Genomic DNA, 23,379 nt, shown 5'->3' with positions numbered 1-23,379 from the left:
TTTTCCTGTAAAGAGATGGGATGTTAGAGGGGAATAATCTACAGAGACAAGATAAAATTTATAATGGATTTTTAAAAGATTTGTCAACACATATTGAAATGGAAAATGAAGTAAGTAGTTAAAATATGTCAGAAATCTTTACCGAGACCACGAAACATTGTCTTCTGGGTATCTCTGGTAAAAATAGACCTTCTTCCATGCAAACACCGGTTGTCTGTGTAGCTTCATTTGGAATTCCCTATCTCTAGACCAAGTCCCCTTCCACTGTTCTGGGCATGGAGCAGGTCAGTGGGCCGGTAGCTGGCTGGAAATGGCAGCCAACCACCTCCCGGAAGGTGAGTCCACAGTTTGGTTTCTGTGTTTTGCTTTGAAGGTTTATGAAGGTTACGGCCAAACTGAGTGTACGGCTGGATGTACCTTTACCACACCCGGGGACTGGACCTCAGGTAGGATGGGCTGGAGAAGTGGTAATGATTTACATGGGCACTTTGCAAACGAGTCAAAGAAGTAGTCAAAAAACACTCATATTATGTTTGGGTATAGATCATGCTATATGAGTAGTTATTCTTTGTTACATACTTTTGTGTTTTGCTATTTCTTTTGTAGATAAATAGAAATTGTGGGGGGAAAAAGATTGACTCACAATTCAACTCGAAGTGAAAAAAAACACTTAGGATATTAGTAAATATCAGCATATTACATTTGATAGGTTCTAAATACCACACACTCTCCCTGAATGATATTATAATACGGAGAGCTGCTGTGAAATGGGTATGATTCAGGGGAGGAGAGAAATTTGGAGTGGCCAGAGCACTGTTTCTAAAGGGCCATTATGAACTGTGATATCAATTTCTATCCTGTGATATCAATTTCTAGAAGCTTGCAGATCCTATCCACATCCTAAAGCCTGAAAAGACTCCTCTTTCAGGGCAAGGAGGAAGCACTAGGTTGCACATGGACTGCCCATGACCAGGTATAGACTAAACATAGAAAAAAAATCTGAAAACAGCAGAATCCTTCAGGCTGCCAACTTCTTCTGTGAGCCAGAAGCCACCTTCTATGCTTAAGTTTGCTCAACTATGCACTAGAAAACTTGAGATGATGTACATGCAAAAGAAATATGCACAGTAATGAAATACTATTTTCAGGGCACCTCGAGGAAGTCAGCAGAAACATGATAGGTGGATTCTAAGCTGAAATCGTATTTGGCCAGTTATAGAAGTGCTTCCATCCTCCACCACACCCCAATTTTATTTCTTTAAGCTCTAACTGAATAAAACCTCTTCTGTATATGTTCTTTGATCTATCTAGCACTGGCAAATCTATCAGAACTGTCTTCTGAAATCCTGGTTCATTCATTTATTCATTCCTGTTGCTGCATCGTGTTATTTCCCCTCATGCCTCCCCTCCCTTTGGACTCTTTTTTCCCATTTGTATCATCCTCTACATTTTCCCATCTAAGATTTTTGAGATTTGTCTTTGTCATTCATCCTTACCATAAAACGTTGTAAAGGCTATTGAGCTTGAGGACGTAGATGCCACTTCACAATTGTGCAGGGTTTAGCAGCCTCTCATTTAGAAGAAAAATCAAATTGTCACAACATTTATCCATTTATGAGCCACATAATGCTTCACAACCTGCCTTAAATCTCTCTACCTGGCTAGTGAATTTTGTGAGAATTATTAAAAAATGACATAGACGTCATTGTAGTTGGAGTACATAAGATCAAGAAAATTTGAAGTCTTACTTTTGGGGGGAAATTGTCCATTTGTTACTGAAGTAGAATGGGACAGATCTGTCAGCATCTCTTGAGACCTTGAGATATGTAGAATCTCGGTTCTGGGGAAATAGCTGAAAGGTTGGAATGCATTTCTGGCATGGAGGAGACCCGAGTTCAGTGCCTAGCACCATGTGCCCCTGAACACAGCCAGGTGCAGGGGAGGATGCCTCTAGACACCACTGGATGTGGACCCAGAGGGCCCTGAGCATGACCAGGGTGGCTTAGGTGGGCCCCAGTATCTCAGAGGTACTGAGGCTCACCTAAGCTCTTCTACTTCACCCCATTTTGAACTATATGGTACACATAGCTGGCTGAGTACCACTGGGAGCCTCTACACCCCTGAGCCTTGCTTAGGAGCCCTTCTCCTACCCCCCCACAAAACGTAGACTTTCAAGACATATCTTGGGACCTAGTGAATCAGAATCTATATTTTTAGGGAGCCTCCCAAGTGGTACTCAGGGGATCCAGGCGCCACTTCCAATGATACCTAGCCAACTAGGGTCAGTGGTTCAATGCCAGGGTCTAAGGATGTAGTGCTGCTTGGACCCCACAGTGCCAGGGAAACTGAGGACCACTGGCAGTGCTTGGGGCCTCCAGGGCTAGTCAGTGATTCTTGGAAGGCCATGTGGAACCAGAGATTGAACCCATTTGCTGCTAGGCATGTGCCCTAATTAGAATTTTATAAGAATTTTAGATTAAATACTAGTGCATTGATCAAGTATCTAGAAAAGCAGAATGGAAAGGGAGTAATGATTATATTTTATCATTTCTCCCCTCCCTACCCACAGACCAAATTTGTGATCTGACAGTGGGGAAATGTTTTAATATGACCACTATTGTAAAAAAAAAACAATCATGATTCTGCTTGGTTTTGGTGTTTGTCTGCCCCCACACAACGCCCACCAGTGAGTCTGTGTGGGTTGGTACTGGGCCAGGTGTGTCTGCCTGGATCTTTAATTTAGATTAAAAAAAAAAAGGTTCAAAAGAGGTGGCCTCTCCTTTCTCCAGAATTTTGTTTAGTCGTCAACTCTTCCCTGTGGCATCACTTTCCATCTATGATTCCGAACTTTGCTTGCACTGAGGGAGGGAGGGGGATGTTACAGTTCTGAAAAAGATCTGAAATTGACATTTGCCATTTTGCTCTGGTCTTCTAGGACATGTTGGGGCTCCCCTGCCCTGCAATCATATCAAGCTGATTGATGTGGAGGAACTGAATTATTGGACCAGCAAAGGTGAAGGCGAGGTAAGCTTAAGCATTTGCTGTTCATATCTGTGGATGCCACGTGCTGTGAATAAAACAAAATAGCACAATAATGGAAATAGGATTTAAAAAAAATTTTTTTATTGACTGAGGTTCTGTGATTTTCAATACTGTTAATGATAGTTTACCATGTACATAATTCCAACAGCACACCCATCACTGGTGTACCCACCTCCCAAGGACCCCAGCACCCCCGCCCTTTCAACCCCCCCCCCCCCCACCAAACTCAGTTGTGTGGATTAGTTCTTCCATTGTGTTGCCTTCAGTCCTTTGTTGCTGTCTTGCTGTGTATCTTTATGTGCCACATATGAGACAGATATAGAGTATATATATTTTTTCATCTTATGTGTCAAATAAGTTTATGCACTGTTTTTTGATTTCCTTTTTGGGTCACACTCTGTGGTGCTCAGGGCTTCTCCTGACTCTGCACTCAGGGATCACTTATGAAGAGGCTCTGTGTACCATGTGGGGTTCTGAGGATCAAATCCAGGTTTATTTAGTCAGTTTAAATTACTAATTATAAGACTGAACCCAACTGAGCATTTTATTTCCTCTTTATGAAGCAACCTTTCAAAAGGCAGGGACTGCACTGGTTTAAGTCAATTTGGAATTCCCAAATCCATCTTTTCCTCTGACTTATGGACTTCACTTCATTTCTGACCTAGCAGAAACATGACCATTTGCAAATCCTCCAGATGGAGTAAAGAGAATTGGTGGTAGCACAGTTTGGTAGAATATTTGCCTTGCACACGACTGACCCGGGTTCGATTCCTGGCATCCCCTATGGTGCTTGGAGGACCAGGAGTAATTCCTGAGGGCAGAGCCAGGAGTAACCCCTGAGCATCGCTGGGTATGACCAAAAACAAACAAACAAAAGTGTTTTTAAAAAGACGGACTGGATACTGCATGGAGAGGGCAGGAACACTTCAGCAGCACTGGCTGTTCCCACTCTGTGTCCATCTCTGCATTTCCCCAGATGGTTCCCTGAGGCAGTGTGTGTGCTCTATGCATACTCCTCAGAGCATCACATCAGGATTCCTTAGGCTGTGGGCTTGTAGAAACTGGGTGTTTGTCCCTACAGATATGTGTGAGAGGACCAAATGTATTCAAGGGTTACTTGAAAGATCCAGAGAGGACAAAAGAGGCCTTAGACAGCGACGGCTGGCTTCACACTGGAGACATTGGCAAGTGGCTGCCGGTGCGTATGTTGGGAGCCTTGGGGGGCTGTACATTTTGATGGTGGCAGGTGTCTAACCCAATTCACTCCTGAGGAGAGGTCTTCTCCATTTTCTCTCTGGTGGTCATTCGGGGGCACCTCACCTCCATCTTCAGCTCACCAGCCTCCTGCTAATGAAAGTGGAAGGAATCTTTGCAGGAGGGTAGAGCTGGAGTTTGAGACCCACTCCCTATTCTGAGTAGTTCCCAGAAAAAGATCTGGCAGTGCTGTGGGATCTGATGATGTGGTACAAAGAACAGGGGCTCCATTGCTGTGGGAAATCTGAGAAAGGCAAGACCTGGGATCCTGCAGACACTGACCCCCAGCTGAGATGTGGTGTGAGCAGCAAGAAAAGCCTGGAGTGGGGTGGAAGGATGATTGAGCCCCTTTGGCACGGCTGGAAGTTACTCCTATGACCTTGATTAAAGCATCATCCCTCCCTGGAGCCCTGCATGATCCACTTGTAGAATCAGAGAATAAGGTTATGTGACTTGCTTTGGCTGCTGCTCCCAACTTTCAGCCAAAGCCAGTAATTGTGCCTCATTCCATCCCTTGTAAACTGGGATGATAACATTGCTTACCTCTGTGGTTATTGTTGTGAGGGATAAATGAAATTATACTTTCAAGCATTTTTCAGAATGCCTGGCACATCAGAGACATGAAGATGGAAACCAGGATCATTTACAGGCTGTGTCACTGACACCAAGAGCCCTTACTTGATAGAGCCATTCCAGTGGCTCTCCTCTGATTCTCTGAGGCTGCTTTGGTTCTGATTAGAAGTTCTGAGATGTTGAGTTTATCAGGCTTGTGAGTGATGTCAAGCCCTCGTGGGCCCTCTGGGCTGGTGACCTGATTTGCCTGTGTGTGAATCTGTATGCTTCCCTTTGAGAACTCCTCATTTCTTCAGCAGTACAGATGTAACCCTGTTGTATACCCTTGACCAGAGACTCCGCCAAGTGGGGAGATAGGTTTCTAGACACTTTCCATCCTAGTGTGAAAAGCCTGAACTGAGGTCTGAGGCCTGAGCAGAGGACAGGGATCTGAATCTTAGGGTATGAGTCATGTTGGAAGGCAGAGGAAGAAATGCTGGGAAGGACAACTGGAAAGGGCAATAAATAGCATGTGTGGAATCAAGAGACACTGGAGGTCTGAGCTGACCCCACAGGTGTGTGTGTTGGGGGAGGGGAGTGATGGGTGGGAGCCCAGAGAAGCATCAGGCTCTGGGTGCCAGCAAAGACTGGGCAGTCCCGGCAGCTCACAGAGCTCAGGCCCTCACCTTCATGGACCTCTTTGAAGGCCCTGCACTTCCATTTCCCTTCAAGAGTCCTTTAAAATTGGATAACACCTGGAGCCCCTCAAAATCTTACATCTGGGGCTAGTGCTCTGTAGGTTGAATAAAACCCTAAAACTGTAGTCCCAAAAGTTTGTACTTTTAGTCAGTGATAAACCCATGGTAAATTAATAAAATTTCACTTAAAAACAACCAACAAACCCCACCTTGCCTGGTGTTGTGAGAAATGAGTAATTTCCAAGAAACATCTAGAACTTGAACTGACAGACAAAAAGCAGGGAGTCTATAGAAACCCATAAAAAATATTGTCATTTACAAATAGTATTAGATATATAAAATAAAAGGTATAAAATTCTGCTCCAAATCCCAGTCCCCACTACTGCCTGTGTGGTTTTAAGGTGTTAAGCAACCTCTGATCTTCACTTTAATCCTCTGTGAAATGGAAGTGATGATATGGCGTATGTGGGGCGATGGGGATCAGAGATGCCGGTGTCAGGGAAGCAGCTGATAGTCACCTGGATGTAGTGCATGCAGGCTGCCTTTGTTCTCCATCTGGTGGGTCAAGCAGAGGGAGAAGGGGTGCACTGATGCAACTCAGAATGTTGTCAGTAGATGGTTTTGATAGAGGAGGTGAATGTGAGGACAGCTTCCGAGTGAGGACTGATGAGCCTGACTCAGCAGCCTGAGAGTCCCAGGAGGGGCAAACAGCAAGGCCATCTCCAGGGTTGGGGCTTGGGAACTCGGACAGGCTTGAGTGGGATGGCAATGAATTTCATTTGAAGCATGTTGTATCCTACAGGTTACTGAGCCTGGGCTCTGACACGCTCTGAGGGCAGTTAGGTTCTAGACTTGGAGCTCAGAGAAGTTTGACTGGGAGCGTGGACATGGGAGTAGACAGTCATGAGATAACTGGCAGTTACATCAGGGAGCACTGCCTATACATGTTAGGAAAGCTCCCTCCTTCAAGGGTTGAGTCAAAGGAGAAGGACCCACTTATAACCTCAAAACTCAGGAATGTCAAGGGGAGTTGGTGGTGAGTTGGGGGTCCTCGGGGCCAGGGGCACAAACATTAAATGCTGTGGAGGTCCCTGGGGAGTAGCCAACCATCCTGGAGGGATTATGACTTTAAGGCCACCTGAGATGTCAGGTGGAACTCAGTGGGGGCCTCTGCCAGTTCTGTGTCATGTCGAGGGGTGAAGGAGCTGCTTATTTGGTGTGGAGACAAGAGGCCTAAGCATGTGTAAGGGAGCAAATCTGAAGTTGCTGTTGAGCACAAGGAAGGCTGGATCCAGGACCTAGGTGAGGTAAGAGCATTGATGGAAGGCAGGTGGTCTTCTGTGTAGGACATCTGTCACCAGGCCTCTGGTGCATGCAGGGATCCATGCTGGGGAGTAGGGACAGAGAGCAGAGCAGGGAGCCTTCCACCCATGTGCATAGGGCCGCTCCCATCCAGCCCCATGTCTCGGCAGAGCACAGATGTCAGTTCTGGGGAAGCAGCCCCTGGTAGGGTCTGCAGCAGCATGGGGCAGAAAGAGGGGCTTGGGATAGCCATCTTATGATGCTCTTTGTCCAACTCCATAGGCAGGAACTCTTAAAATTATTGATCGGAAAAAGCACATATTTAAACTCGCTCAGGGAGAGTATGTGGCACCTGAGAAGATTGAGAATATCTACATCCGCTGTGAGCCTGTGGCACAAATCTATGTACATGGGGATAGCTTAAAGGTGAGTTTCCCTGCTCAGGACAGGGTGGAGGGTCTTGGGAATTTTACTGGTGGTGAAAGTGCAGTAACTTTTGTTCATTAAAAGCATGAATACTAATGAAGCATGTTATCTCAACTACAATAAAGAGAAAGGTGAGTAATTTAAAAGAAATAACCAGCATGTCCCCGATTCTCTACCCCTCCCCTGTGTATAGGAACTGTTGAAAAATCTAAGAGTCATCTTGAAATCATTTCTTAAGTGTATGGTTTTGGATTAAAATGGTAAATGTTTATTTCCAGTCAGTCGTCTGTATTCTCCAACACATATATCTCATATTCTCATGAGAGAATTTTCTGTTTTGTTTTGGTAGGGATACGATGTTGCTCACTCTTTGAGTTGCTCACTCTAGAGTTACTCAGGCCACCCAAAAGTGCGGGGCACCTCTAGGATCTCACCCACCAGGGCTTGGGAGCCTCCAGGGCTGTACCCAGAAATGTTTGGGGGATATCGTGGGGTGGGGCAAATCGAGCCAGGTTGACCACACGTGCCTTAATCCCCTGTACTGTTTCTCAGACCCCTAAGTAAAAAATGTAACGGTGACAGATTAATTGCAGATAGCTTAATTTGGTGAATTGTAGTTAGGTGAGTTGTTTAAAGGAATGATAATAAACATTCCTATTACTTTTTGGGGGGTTAGGGGTTTTGGGATCATACACAGCCATACTCAGGAGCTACTCCTCGCTCTGTGCTGAGGGTCGCTGTTGGCATTGCTCCTGGGACCTCGAGGTGCTTGGGGATTGAGCCCAGGGCTCCTGCCTGTAGAGCACGTGCTCCCGCCTACTGAGCTCTCCTTCCAGCCCGCATCCCCACTCCTTTTACCTAGTGCTCTGCCTGCTTCCAAGAGAAATTTTGAGGTGTGATGCTAAAGCAAAATTCAGAATTCCTGCTGTCTTGATTTTGAAGTAAGTAAGAAAGTGAATTTTAAAAATCAGTGGGGACAACAAATAGGTATTTGGATTAAATTATTTGGAAAAGATTTATGGTTTGCTTTCATTGTCACATTTGAAGTCAGAAAAAGTGTGGGGAGCATTCTATGCTACCACTGGATTTATATAACTAAATATTACTAATTTGATGAGAGGGTGGTTTTGAGCCATGCCTGACTGTGCTGAAACTTTGTTCTGACTCTGTGCTCAGGAATAACTACTGGCAGTGTTCAGGACCCTAAGAAAAAAATGTAACTGTGACAGAATTTTGTGTGTTTTAGAGGGTCGGGGTGGGGGTGGCACTCCTGGCAGTCCTCAGGGCTGGTTCTGTACCCAGAGACCACTTCTGGTAGGGCTTGGGTGACTATATGGGGTGCCAGGGATGGAACCTGGGTTGACTGCAAGACTTTACTGTCTCTCCTGCCCTTAAATTATTTTGCTTGTTTTTGTTTTGGAGCCACACCTGGCTATGCTCAGTGCTTACTCCAGACTCTCTGCTCAGGGATCACTCTTGGTGGGGCTTGGGCAACCATATGGGATTCGCAGGATTGAAACAGGCAAGTGTCCTGCCCACTGTACTGTAGCTCCTGCTCCACCTTAAATTACATTTTTAGAAAATGTTGGGCCCCCAAACAATAGTATAGTGGGTAGGATGTTTGCCTTGCATGCTGCTGATCAGGCATCCTTTATGGTCCCCTGAACACTGCCAAGAGTAATTCCTGATCACAGAGTCAGGAGTAATTCCTGAGCATCACTGTGTGTGATTCAAAAACAAAACAAAACAAAAACAGAAAAAAAAAGAAGAAATGATGTTTTAAAAATTAAATGAAGTTCTTCATGAATGAGTACCACATTAATGAAATAATTTCAAAACGGTCTGGAATTCCATGAAATATACATGTTGTGTGTCATAGATTTGATTAACATTCTAAAAATGATGTCATTTAAGACTTTCATGAAAGGGATTAGAGAGATAGTACAGGGGTTAAGTCACTTACTTGCCTTGCGCATGGTCCCTGACACTGCATCAGAATATGGCAAACTCCTCTAGGAGCAAGCCCTGAGCACAGCCAGGTGAGGTCCAACCCCTTACTCCAAATATTTGCACCAGAATCAAAGATACATATTCATTTAGCTTTACTGAATCTTAATCTCCCTAAACTTACTATTTTGCAAAAGTCAGGAAATTATGTTAGAAAATAAACTCAAGTCTGTATGATATATTGGTAGAAATGTTTCATAAGCATATACCTATTTTTAGAAATGGGTGGAGTCTGAAAATACCAAGAGATTATTTTTAATGTGGACCATAAATAACCACTTTAATAGCTTTTACTATGACTCTTCCCCTTTGGTGGTTTTACAGGCCTTTTTGGTGGGCATTGTCGTGCCTGACCCAGAAGTCTTGCCTTCCTGGGCCCAAAAGAGAGGATTTGAAGGGCCATTTGGAGACCTTTGCACAAATAAGGTTGGTATTTTGAGACTGTTTCCTCATAAGTGCTGAACTATTTATGAAACTGCATAATGAAGGGAAAGAACAGTGGACCTAGTGAAACGTGAAGACAGGGAAATCTCTAACATTTTATAAATGGTGGGAGTGAAGCCAGAGGGTCTGCTTCTTTGGAATTGTGATGGAATTCAATTTTTCTTCTAGAAAGGTTTGATAAATCATTGACCTTTAGCGCCAGGGAAATCCCAGAAAGCTTGTCCAGCCCTGTTCGTCCAGCTGGTGGGAGAGTCCAGAGAGGGAAGTGCTTTGCCCTGGGCCGCACAGCTGCCTGCGGCAGTGTCCACTATAAACACACGCCTTTTGAAAGATGAGAGTGGATTTTGTTTCTGCAGTGCTTAGAGAAATACTCATGGGAATGGAAAAGTGGCTCGTTGTTCCTCCCCAAGCATCAGCCATTCACATCTTTCAGAAACCAACTCATGACACACGTAGTGTTGTGTGGAGAAGGAGCACTGTACGCTGGCTCCGCTGCAGCCATCCACTCCAGCTCTTTCACTCAGCCCCGGGCTCCTCTGAGGTGACAGTCCAAAGATCTCCCCTCTGAGTAGAGGGCCACTTAATGTCAGCCTGTCCCTTGCCCTCTTTGTGCTCCCTCCTTTACCCCATATTAGCCTTTTTGTGCTTCTTCCTTTGCCCCATGCCTGACTTTTCCTTCCCAAGGAGAGGTGAGGACTGGGGTGCTGCCATGACAGGGCGTGGCAGCCCCAGTTGAGAGTTGCAGTGAGGGTGGGGGGTGGGGTACAGCACGGATCTTGTGCAGGACTTTGCTCAAGCTCATAGTTTCCCCTCTATCTTGAAATGTATTTTTTTTTTGTTTGTTTGCCTTGTAATTTTATCCCTTTGATTCACTTCAGGAGCTGAAGAAAGCCATCTTGGATGATTTGGTGAGGTTAGGAAAAGAAGGTGGACTCCATTCTTTTGAACAGGTAACTGTTGCCTCTCTTGCTTCTTAGACTTTTGTAAGAGATGATGAAAAGGAAATTAAATTAAGTTATGGTAATAACTTAATTAACTGATCTAGACTCCCCACCCTCAGCACTGTGGCCAAGACCTGTTCTGTAGGCCTCTTCCCAACTGACTTTCCAACCACCTGCTTCCTGAACTTCATATGTTGAGTGAATCTATGCTTTTCTCCTCATTGTCAGAAATATTTAAAAGCTGAAATAGTCCTTTGCTGTCACTAATCAATCTTGTGTGTGCGGTTGTCTCCAGGCTGCCTTCAATACCCTAGATCAGTATCTTGTCTTAGTTTTTATTTTTATGGAGTCTGTCTTTTTGGCTGCAGCAGGGGCACCTTGCTGGCTTGGCATGGGAGTGGTTCAGCTGTCCTCTTACAACTTTTTGCCTTTGCTCAATTTCTAGTTTTTGAAGGACTGTCCATATTGTTGTCCAGAAAGGCTGGACTAGTGGGCATTCCCACCAACAGTGAAAGAGTGTCCCTTGTCCCCCACATCCATGCCAGCACTGGTTGCTTTTGTTCTTTTGAATGTGTGCCAGTCTCTGTGGTATGAGATGATATCTCATTGTTGTTTTGATTTGCATCTCCCTGATGGCTAAAGGTGTGGAGCATTTTTTCATGTGTCTTTTGGCCATTTGTATTTCTTTTTTGAGGAAACTTCTGTTCATTTCTTCTCCCCACTTTTTGATGGGGGTGGAGGTTTTTTTCTTGTACAATTCTACTAGTGTCTTGTATATCCTAGATATTAATCCCTTATCAGATGGGTATTGGGTAAATATTCTTTCCCATTCTTTGGGCTCTTTCTTTATTTTTGGTCACTGTTTCTTTTGAAGTGCAGAAGCTTCTTAGTTTGATGTAGTCCTACTTGTTTATGTTTGCTTCCACTTGAATGGTCAGTGCTGTTTCATCCTTAAAGATGTTTTTAGCTTCAATGTCGTGGAGAGTTCTGCCTACATTTTCCTCTATGTACCTTGTGGATTCATGTCTGATATTGAGGTCTTTAATCCACTTTGATCTGACTTTTGTGCCTGACCTTAGACAGAGGTCAGTGTTCATTTTGCTATCCAGTTTTCCCAGCACCACTTGTTGAAGAGGCTTTCCTTGTTCCACTTCACATTTCTTGCTCCTTTGTCAAAGATTAAATGGTCATCGGGGTCTGTGACAGAATATTCAACTATTAGATATTCTTTTTTGTATAAATTTTTGGGGTTTTTTTCTTTGCTTTTATTTATTTATTATTGAATCAGTGTTTTTGTTGTTTTTTAAATTTTGATAAGCTGAAAAACATTTTAAAGCCATGTTAAACATAAATTCCAGTTGTAGTAATTTTAATTTAACATTTCTGTAGTTGACTTTAACTTGTTGCATTTGGGACTGAGAAATTTAAACATTATTTAAACATTAGAAGCTTGAGGGAATTGTTTTGTTTTGTTTTTAATTTTAAAATGTGGTTTTACCCTTATCTGATATGTCAGCATGTATGGAAACAAATAAAACCTGGATAAATAATTCTTTATTTTAACAAGTTATAAAATCTAAGATATTTAGACAAGTTGCATTTATTTTTGTGAATGCAAAGTTGGTTCTGGAATAATTATTTAAATTTCTGAATTTTCTAAAGCTGACTTCATTGGCAGTTCTAGATTTTCTGTCTTGGAAATTGTATGACTGGATCGTCTTGAACAGGGGCCACACTGGGTTGCTCTGGGCCTGGGTGGCTCTGCTCTGAATGACTGAGAGGGCTCTTGGAATGCAGTTAAGCTGATTAACTCCTGGGAACATCCTTTTGCACCACCAAGGCTTGCACGCCCCCTGCTGGTGTCATGTCACATGATCGGCCACTGAACTTCTGGAAAATCTTAACTAGATTACTCCTTATGAAAAAGACTGCCAACTTTCAGTTTATACTTAAAACTTTGAAGATTTGATTAAGTTTCCACTGCTAACCATGCTCTAGTTAGAGCTTTTACTGAGACGAGATGTATTCTTGACTTTCCATACACCTAAAGAACTTTCTGCTCTAATAATCTGCCTTCACCATGGTAACATCAAATACAGAGAAGTCATGTGGCATCCCAAAGGCTTGAGTTTTATTGCCAAGGTTGTCACCTCTTCATTTTCTGTGTTCTCATTTTCCTCTTTGTGGATCTGTGGCATCTCCACCCCCTCCTTGGCCCCTCCACTGCCGCCCAGCTAATGTATGCCCTCAACTGACCACAGGAGTGCAAAAACCAGGCCTAAGGGGAATGTGTTCCCAAATCTGTTTAGAGCTCAACGTAATTATGAGTTGATCTGCGTTTTGTGGTCAACTTGTCTTTTTCCATTTTTGTCAAAAAGTAGTCATCAATTTGGCTTCAATACTAATTTTTTAATACATATACACAGATATCTGAACTCAAGACTCATTTGGTTAATAACTTTGGGAGTTCAGGCTTACTAGACTGGACTGATCTGTGTCAGAAATTGAAAGTTTAAAATTTAATATAATTTCCAGAAACAGATAATTCTAGAACTAGGTAAAATAAACTAATTAAGAATAACTTTAAGAGTTAAATTTTAATGAGTAGATAGAAAAAATGAAAACTATTTCAGCAAAAATTTAAATATGTAGGTACCTTGGGAGTAAATGAACATGTTCTATCATAATTTTAATTATTTTCTGATATTTATATGCCTTATTAGTTTGCATAGGCAATTCAAAGTGTGACTTTGATTTTTTTTCTTATTTGAATTAGTGAAGTCCTCACTAAAAGTACTTTATTATATTTTCTTTCACTGATCTGAATACTTAGCTAACCAGTTGCCTTTAAATGGAAAAATGAATTGAGCATTTTCCTAATTAAGGTATTTTTAGAAACTTGATCTCTTCTTCCTAAGTTATTCACTCCTTGTTTACTATCTAAAAGTACTGGTGTGGCAAAATGTCTCAATGAAAATCTCAAAATACTGGTTTTTTCAAAATGATGAAAATTTCTGGGGCCAGGGAGATATTGTATAGAAGGACCACTAAAAATATTAAAATGCTGTTTCTTCAAAATTGTGCAAATTTCTGGGGCCAGAGAGATAGTGTACCGTGGGTAGGGTGCTTGCCTTGCATGCGGCCAACCCAGGTTCAGTCCCTACGAACCCATGTGGTTCCATGAGCCCATCAGGAGTGATCTCTGAGGACAGATCCCTGGCCCCCAAACAAAAAGTTACAAAAATTCCTGTTCTTCAATGAGTTGTCATAAGTTGATACTTTTGAGGTGTTTTATTCCAGTATAATCTTTTTAAGTTACAATATTCTGAAGTGTGTGTGTGTCTATTTAGAATTACTTTTCATACAAGAGAGTAGCACTGTAGCACTGTCCTCTTGTTGTTCATCGATTTGCTCAAGTGGGCACCAGTAATGTCTCCATTGTGAGACTTGTTGTTACTGTTTTGGGCATATCAAATACGCCACGGGGAGCTTACCAGGTTCTGCCATGCGGGCAGGATAGGAAAGGAAGCTGGGACTGGAGAATTAGTATGGCAGGTGGGGTACTTGCCTTACTGGCAGCTGACCTGGTTTCAGTCCCCAGCACTCCATGTGGTCCCCAGAGCCTCACAGGAGTGATCCCTGAGTGCAGAGAAAGGAGTAAGCCCTGAGCACTTCCTGGTGTGGGCAAACCCCTTCCCGCCCAAATAATCTCCTTCTTTCTCTCCTTAACCAAAAATTGTGCCTGCTAAAAATTGGATAGCAGGTATCTTGGTGTGTTATATATAAAGGCTAATTATTCTTTTTTTCTTAGTAATTTTAGTTTTATGAGAAACTTATTTTGTGTATATAAAATCAGAATAGGGCTGAAGAGATAGTAAGGGGGTAGGGTGCTTGCCTTGCATGTGACGAATCCCAGTTCAATCCCCATCACCACATATGGCACCTTGAGCAGCACCAGGAGTAATCTCTGAACAGAGTTAGAAGTAAGCCCTGCGCACTGTTGAGTGTGCCTTCAAAACTAATAATAAATAAGTCAGCTTATTTATTGGTTCCTTCTGAAAGCCACTATAGGTTTGGCATCTGCAATTAAGATCTATTAGATCAGAGTTTGATGCACATCAGGTTGTTCGTATTTGAGTGTCTTTTTGTCACTCATGGACCGGAGCAATAGCTCAGTGGGTAGGGCTTTTGCCTTGCACATGGCCGACCCGTGTTCGATTCCTCTGCCCCTCTCGGATAGCCCGGCCATCTACTGAGAGTATCCCACCAACATGACTGAGCCTGGCAAGCTACCGGTGGTGTAACAAGTCTCACAATGGAGACATTTGGTGCCCGCTCGAGCAAATCAGTGAACAATGGGATGACAGTGACAGTGACAGTTTGTCACTCATGCAGCATCCTGGTGTTTTTGTGAAAGAATTAATTTTGATTTAAAAATATTTTAGCTGGGGCTGGAGTGATAGCACAGTGGGTAGGGCGTTTGCCTTGCATGCAGCCGACCCGGGTTTGATTCCCAGCATCCCATATGGTCCCCTGAGCACCGCCAGGAGTAATTCCTGAGTGTAGAGCCAGGAGTAACCCCTGTGCATCGCCGGGTGTGACCCAAAAAGAAAAAAAAAGATATTTTAGTTGAAGAAATGTTGTTTTACAAGACTGTGTTTTATTTTAGGGGCACAATTTCACTTATCCCTCTTCTGAATATATGTATGTTACCGCACCATACACACTACCCACATTCCAGTGACCTTTGGGTCCCCTCCCTGCTTTAGTTCTCCTCCCTGCTGCCCCTCCCTCACTTCTGAGGTCAGAGTCCAAAGACTTGTTTTCATTTGGGTTTGTTCTTCATGGAAGAAATAACTCTTAATTTTGTTGCAATTTTTGCTGTGCTGATTTTAGTTTTGCTTTGAGCTCAGAACCTCTTCCATGGGAGGCAAGTCCTCTACTTCTGAGCTATGTCCCTCCTGGTCCTCATAGAAGAATTTAAATAGGTCTCAGAATTTAAATTGTAGATCAGACTGGAGCAGGGACTGTTGACCTGGCTTTATTGCTGCTTGGAACTGTTCACTCTGAGGCTTAGTTGGTGAACTGAATACTATTGGACTTCCTGCGAGACTGTTTAAGGATGTTCTCTCTTCTCAAGCAGTGACTGGTTTGTATTGAACCCCAGTGAACTGTAGTTGCCTCAGTCAGTCCTTTTGGCTTGATACAGGATAGCTGGGTTAACAGATACTCAAAATCTCCTTATTTATGCCATCCTTTGTCTTAAGTTCGTAGGGTTTTCTGTTACCTTCTACTTACAATCTAAATAGCACTATGTATACCTATAAAGTTTATCTTCCTTGGACTTGCTTTCTGAAGGCATTTGTATATTCAGTTGTGCAGATCCTCTGTTCATAAACTTGGAAGAATTTCATCAGCTTCGTCCTAAATTTTACATGTACAGACATAGTAACCAATGATTAAGTCTTTACAGTAGGGTGTTGTTTGTTTTCTTTTCTTTTTTTAGGTTTTTATTTGTTTATTTAAGATTGTATTTTTGAATCATTGTGAGATAGATAGAGCTTTATAAAAGCTCTTTATAATTTGGTTTTAGTTATAGAGTGTTCCAGCACCCATCCCTCCACCAATATACATTTCCCAGCACTAAGGGGCACTTCTCTCTCTCTCTCTCTCTCTCTCTCTCTCTCTCTCTCTCTCTCTTTCCCACCCTTTGGGAGAACTTTTAAAAAAAGTTATTGGTTTAAATTTTTCATTTTTAAATTTTTCATTTATCTCTCCCACCCTTTGGGCATTGTGTATATCCCTTGACCTAATTTTAACACTCACTCAGTACTTATCCAAGTTGATCATTTCCAGCTTTTATTGCCATCCTGGTCCCTTCTCTGTCATACCTACCTTCTGCCCCCCATACACTTTTGGTTGATTCCAATACTGACCAGTCCTCCTAGACCTGTTTTCCCTGGCTGTGGATATGTCTTCTACTATATATATATATATTTATATATTTTATATATGGTCTGCACTTTTTTTTAATTGAGTTTGCTTGTCATAGATGAATTTCAAAGCTGTTAACCCAAACTTCCTGTAGTGAGCATAGACTCCTGTTCCAGTTACACAATGTTCTCTTAAGCTGCTAGGAACTCAAATGAACTGAAACCCAGGCTGCAAGGACACAGTTGAAATGCATTGTGGCATTTTTCTCCTCTTTAAATTTTTTATTCATTTCATTCACAGTTGAAGGTGCATAAATGGTTTGCACTTACTGAAAGTCTTTATGAATTACTGTTTTTGTCAAATGAGAACTTTTTAAAAAGTTTATTGGTTTAAATTTTTCATTTTAATGTCAGTAAACACAAGTTGCTATGTTAAAGGACTGTCTCTAGGAATGTTAGGTTTATATTTTGATTTTATTTTCTTTAAGCTGAATAGTTTTATTGCTATATAATGTGATTCCCAACTTATTTTAGTAGTCAAACTGAGATCTAAGTTGAAAGTGGAGAAGGCATAAAACCAATTGAGTAACAGCAGTCTGGGAAGTTGGGGCTTCTGCAAACTGACAGTCCCTGCTCCAGTCTCAGCTCTTTCACTATGGCTCCTGTTCCTCATCCCTCCCCAAACTCACTTCTACAAAGCTCTGCCTCTCCCCCACCTCCCCACACCTTGACCCATGCACAGCCTGCCTGTGTAGCTGTTTCTAGTTTCCATACCACCCCCAGCAGTGGCTTCTGCAGGAGGCCTAGTTTCTAGTGCCCATCTCCCCAAGACACTTTCCATTTGACACAAACATGGGGGGAGGCAGGGAGTATGCTCCAGAGAATACAAAGAATGACAACCCTTGTTCCTTTACAAATCTTGGCTTCTTTGAATGTTGAGAACACTGAGTTAATTACAAGAATGTTGATTTTTTAAAAAGTCTTGCTAAGAGCCTCAGATTTCCAGCTCTTTTTATATTAAATATACAAATGGGAAGGGATCCAACATGTGAGGTAAAGTTGAGGCCGTCACCTATAATGTTAGCTCTTGTTTGGGTTTAAAGTTTCCTCAACCCTCTGGATGGACAGACCAACTCCACCCACCAAAGGTTCAATGTGAGGAGCCAAGGATGCAATGCTTCTCGGTTCCTCCAATGCCTGGATAAATTTGCAGTGCTCTGGGGTGTCCAGGGCCATTTTTGGTATTGCTTTTGGCCCCCAGACTTGCACGTGCAATGCTTAGGGGACTGTGTGGTATGAGTAAGTGAATGGGGATCAGCCACATACAGCTCATGAACTAAACCCTGGTGCTATTTCGACAGCACTAAAATGTGCTTTTTATTGCAGAAGTAAATCTTTCATTTGAAGATAATTTCTTGTTGTTGTTTATTTGTTTGTTTGGGGCCACATCTTGTGGTGCTCAGGGCTTACTATTGGCTCTATGCATAGGGATCACTCTCAGCAAGTTCAGAGAGCTATATTGGGTGCGGGGGCATTCAACCTGGGTTTGTCATGTGCAGGCAAGCACCCTACCCACTGTACTATCACTCAGGTCCCTCATTTGAAAATATTTCTAGGGCACAAAGATTACTCTGATTTGTTAATATGCTTATTTAAATATTTTTGCATTTAAAAAATTTTTATGTAGGAGTACTGCTATTTATTCAGCCACTGATTAGCTTATTGAATTGGGCATGAACTCCACCTTACTTTTTTTCATAATTTTATTTATTTATTTTTCTTATATTTATTTATTGAATCACTGTGGGAAAAGTTACAAAGCTTTCATGTTTAAGTCTCGGTCATACAATGATCAAACACCTTTCCCTTCACCAGTACTCATTCTTCACCACCAAGAACCCCAATATAACCCCCTCCCACCCTTCCCAATGCCTGTGAGGCAGATGATTTCTACTTAACTCTTCTCTACATTGATTATATTCATTATTTCGACAAAAGATGCCCCATTATTGTTTAGACTCCCGCCCCCCCCCCCCCCCAAACAATCAGAATTGCTGAAAAGGCATTGTGAAATACTTTGTTTTCTATAGCTGGTTATGAGAATCATGTAATGTCGCATGGCTGCAATAGCAAATTTCTGCAAAGAGCCAGATAATTACGAGATTGGTTTCTGTGCATCTGGTGTTATGGCTGTGCCGAAGAGCCGATCATGACCTGAGGCAACTCGTGACCTCAGTAGGGCATGAAGGATGAGCCGGTACCTCCCCCCTTCCCATGAGACTGCAGTTGCCCTGTCACCGCCGGCTCATACCTGGCTTTCCTATAAGCTCTGAGGCGGCAGCCACCTTGCTGCCGGGCGGGAAAAAGGCGGAAGGGAGCAACATCCTTTCCCTCCTGGGGAGGCATGGCGCTGTAGTTTAATGCGTGGTCCATTCACTTTTCTACCGCAAGCTGCCGGGCTCTGGATTAAGTCCTCTTGCCTCTGGAACCATGGCCATAACAGAGAGCCACTTGGGGGGGGGGGGCAACTTGTGACCTTGTGAGCTGCTATCATCCCCCTTCCCATGAGACTGCAGTTGCCCCGTCACCGCTGGCTCATACCTGGCTTTCCAATAAGCTCTGAGGCAGCGGCCACCTTGTATGCGGTCCAGATGTATTTCTGCCAAAAGCCGCTGGATTTCGAGATTTGTTTCTGAGTCTCTGGGAATCATGGCTGTTAATCAGCTTGATCAGGAGCCAGAGAGGCTGTTTGTAAGCAGTGGCTCAGGGTCTCCTTGGGATGGGGAGGAAAGGGCTGGTTCCATCCCCTACTGGTTGAGAACCCGCGTGTCTCGTCACTGCAGGACCAAACCTGACTGTCCAGTGGCCTCTGGAGGATGGCAGTCACCGGGCTGCCGGGGTAACAGGCCAAGGCACGAAACCTATTCCCACCTGGAGTGGCCCAGTGCCAGTAACCTACTGCAGGAACAGGACACATTTCTGCCAAAAGCCTTTGGTTTCCGAGATTCGTTTCTGAGTCTCTGGGATCATGGCCATTAAGCAGTTCAATCAGGAACCAGAAAGGCCATGCCTCCAATTATATAGCTGAGCCGGAGGTGGTTTGTGGGTGTGTCTCCCACATACCTAACTTTTGGCCTTTTACTTTCTTGGTAAACTTTGCCCCAAGTTCTTGGGATCTGGCCAAAGGCACAGCAGCAATTTTGGGGTATCTGAAAGTCTGACGATGCCATCAGGCTGCTGATGCACTCACCTCACAGGTACAGACTGATTTAAAAATTTTAAGTATGGGTTTCAAAAAATGCCAGAATTTGTTTTTACTCTTAAGTTGATAACTTAAATAAACAAAATAGCTATTTTGAGAGTTCTTTTGTTCATTATCTGAAAAATAAGTAATTGCAACAAAGTGTTCTCTGAGCAAAGAATTTTTTGTCTTAAAATACCCATCTGTCAAGGTACTAGATTGCTAGTATCAGAGATTTTGAAAACAGTCATTGATAATACTGAATTCTGTAACCATTTACATACATTGATTTTTTTCCAGTGTTTCTTCTTCTTGTGATAAAATATATATAATATTTTTTCATTTTAACCATCTTAAAAGGTAATAGTTTAATGCCACATTTCAGTAGTATTAAATATATTTGTAATACTGTGCAACTATCACCATCGTCCATCTCAGTAGCTTATCTTATAAAATTTAAAGTCTCTAAACTGTCACTGTCCTCCCGTTGTTCATCGGTTTGCTCAAGCAGGCCCAGTAACATCTCCATTGTGACACTTGTTACTGTGTTTGGCATATCAAATATGTCACGGGTAGCTTGCCAGGCTTTGCTAAACAATAAGTCCCAATTCCTCTTTCCCCTAAGTCTGGCAAACACATTCTACTTTATCTTTCTATGGCATTGATTACTTTCAGTGGAATCATATATCAGTTAGTATCATATCCTAAGGGGTTATCCACTTTATAGCACATTTTAGGATTTCCTTCTATTTTAAAGTGAGTTATTATCAGGCTGGAGCGATAGCACAGCGGTAGGACGTTTGTCTTACACGCAGCCGGCCCGGCTGAGCCAGGTTCGATTCCTCCGCCCCTCTCGGAGAGCCAGACAAGCTACTGAGAGTTTCTCACCCACACGGCAAAGCCTGGCAAGCTACCTGTGACGTATTCAATATACCAAACACAGTAACAGGTTTCACGATGGAGACGTTACTGGCCCGCTCAAGCAAATCGATGAACAACGGGAGGACCATGACCATGATCTTGATTATCGCTTACAGTATATACTCCAGTTTATTGATACATTCATGTGTTGATGGATATTTGAGTTGCTTTCATGTTGTAGCCAATGTGAAGAATACTGCTATAAACATGTATGCAACAATATCCCATTGAGGCTCTTCTTCCAGTCCTCTTGGAGATATACTTAGAAGTGGAATTGCTGGATCATAACGTATTTTTTTAATTTGAGGAACTGCCATATTATTTTCTGTAGTGGTTGCACCATTTTATATCTTCCATCATTGTGTACAAGGACTCACATTTCTTTATATCTTACCAACACTAAAACTTTCCTATTTGGGGGAAATAAAGTAAGTGTTATATGGTATATACATTGGCTTTTGAGAGAAGTTATTTCTTGATTGTGTCCACTGATTTATTCATCTTTCCTGTATCATGGCAGCATTCCACACTTAACCTCTTGTTATTGTTTCCTGTCTTTTGTAATCCCTAGTCTGTTTCCTTCTTACTCTCCAGGTATCTGTCTCAAGCCCAGATAGTGTGAGTTCTACACACTAAATGTCCAATATCTAAACATCATGGGTTATCTCAGCAGCATTTCAAACTTGACATGAATACTTGATCTTCCCACCTCAAAATTTTGTCATGTGACTGCTCCAGTTTTTCTGCTCAAGTAAAACTTAAAACCAATCCTATTTATTCTCCATTTTTTGGCCATTTGATCAAACCAGTTGTAGATTCTGTTCTTTCGACACCCCCTCCTCACTCATACCACCCCGCACCCTTCACTAAATCAATTTCTATCTCCACAGCCAAGTTGTAGTACAGATCACCATTAATTTTTGTCTTTTGGCTGGTCTTCCAGCTTTTAATCTTACACACTTCAACCCATTATTAATAAAATAATCTTTCAAAGAACCATTCTGGTTCTGTTTTCCCATGTAAGGAGTGAGAGGAAGAGGAGGACTAGAAGTTACCTAAGGACAGTGGTGGAGGATCATGGGCACTGAGGTATTGGTGGAGGTGCAGTAACCTTCTACATCAAAACCAATGACAATAATGTTATAACCATGTTACCCTAAACAAAGATAAAAATTTAAATACTTTCTTTGGGAGGACCTGAGCCATAGTATAGCCAGTAGGGTATTTGCCTTGCACACAGATGACCTGGCACCCATATAGTCCCCTGAGCAGCTCCAGGAGTGATCCCTGAGTGTAGAATCAGGAGTAAACCCTGAGCACTGCTGGGTGCTGTCCAAAAACCAAAAATAATTTAATTAAATATTTACTCTTTTAAAAACTTCCAAAATTGTTTAAAGAATCATGTTCAAACTGCTGTGTTAACACTGTTGATCCTGTGTACTTTACCCCAGTCTGAATCTACAGCCTCATCACTCTCCTTTATTTGTATCATATACTTCAGCCCACACTTGTAATATTTCATGTGTGCTTTGGTATCTGTTGCCTGTGCCTAGAGCTCCCTTCATTCAAGTGCCCTTCTCTTAGCCACCCTCCCTTCCCCTTGCTGTTTTATTTTTTAAAAAATAATTACTTCAGTCTTTATTTATTGCATTTTTCTTTTTATTATTATTAATTTTTTAATTGCATTAACAGTGAGTACACAGTTACAAAGTTGTTCATGATTGGATTTCAGTCACGTAATGTTTGAACACCCGTCCCTTCTGGTTCTGTTTTCCATGGTTTCCTTTCCATCCCTTTACCAGTGAACATTTCCTATCACCAATGTCTCCATTTTTCCTCCTGTCACCCCATCTCTGCCTCTTTGTTCATTATAGCCCTTTGCTGTTTTCATCTCACCAAACCATTTTTTAATTGTCAGAGTTCTAGGCAAGCCCATTTTAGTAAATTCTGTTCAAATATGAAGTCTGTCGTGTTTTAGAAATGTGTTCAGCTACAGTAGAAAACCTCACCTACAGCAGGTATTTTTGTTGTTTTTCCTCTCAGAGGAGAAGTTCAGAGATAGGCAGTCCAACACAAGCATAGGTTCTCAGAGAACTAGGCCTTCTACTATCTTTTCTGCCGCCTGTCTTTCCACTCTCTGTTTTTAGTTTGCTGGCTTATCACCTCATGGTCACAAGGCAGCTGCTACAGCTTTGGACATTGTCCATATTCAAGGAAGGGGAAAGGACAGTGGGCGGAGACAGTTATGATGGACTCCTTTGATAGGAAAACAAAAAAGTTTCCTTCTTACCAGTCAAAAGTGAATCTTATGGCTAACCCAAAATTGCAAAGGAAAGTGAGGATTGTCACAACTGACATAGAATATTTAGCATCAAACCAAGTCAGGGTTCTATAAGGCATGGAAAAAACAAGGAAAGCAGTTGACATGCCTGCCAAAGGTAGTCCTTCCAGTGTTTGTTCCACAGAAGGAATATCATATTGCAGCATCTCTCATTAGATTGTAAGTTCCTTGCAGGGGCAGGGGCTGTGTCTTGATCTCCTTTGTATTCCTGGTGACTGACACAACTCCTGATTCACAATTGTTGGTCAAAAAAGGTCAGTTATACAAAACAACAAAT

At 42.5% G+C, this 23,379-nt stretch overlaps 1 protein-coding gene across 5 annotated transcripts in view; it reads left to right on the top strand.

Moving 5' to 3' along the window:
* Positions 1-23,379, top strand: part of ACSL6 (acyl-CoA synthetase long chain family member 6) — a 67,289-nt gene that overhangs the window by 39,030 nt on the left and 4,880 nt on the right. For all 5 annotated transcript variants that reach the window (XM_056124239.1, XM_056124240.1, XM_056124241.1 and 2 more), the window contains 6 exons: positions 374-446; positions 2,936-3,024; positions 4,124-4,240; positions 7,131-7,274; positions 9,606-9,707; positions 10,604-10,675. In XM_056124239.1, coding sequence (XP_055980214.1) covers positions 374-446; positions 2,936-3,024; positions 4,124-4,240; positions 7,131-7,274; positions 9,606-9,707; positions 10,604-10,675 — 597 coding nt within the window. The remainder of the gene's footprint in view (positions 1-373; positions 447-2,935; positions 3,025-4,123; positions 4,241-7,130; positions 7,275-9,605; positions 9,708-10,603; positions 10,676-23,379) is intronic.

This window comes from Sorex fumeus, unplaced genomic scaffold (genome assembly GCF_029834395.1).
Source record: "Sorex fumeus unplaced genomic scaffold, SorFum_2.1 ptg000051l, whole genome shotgun sequence".
NCBI lineage: Eukaryota > Metazoa > Chordata > Mammalia > Eulipotyphla > Soricidae > Sorex > Sorex fumeus.
The sequence above is the reverse complement of the archived record's forward strand: the minus strand, read 5'-3'. Positions and strand labels throughout refer to the sequence as shown.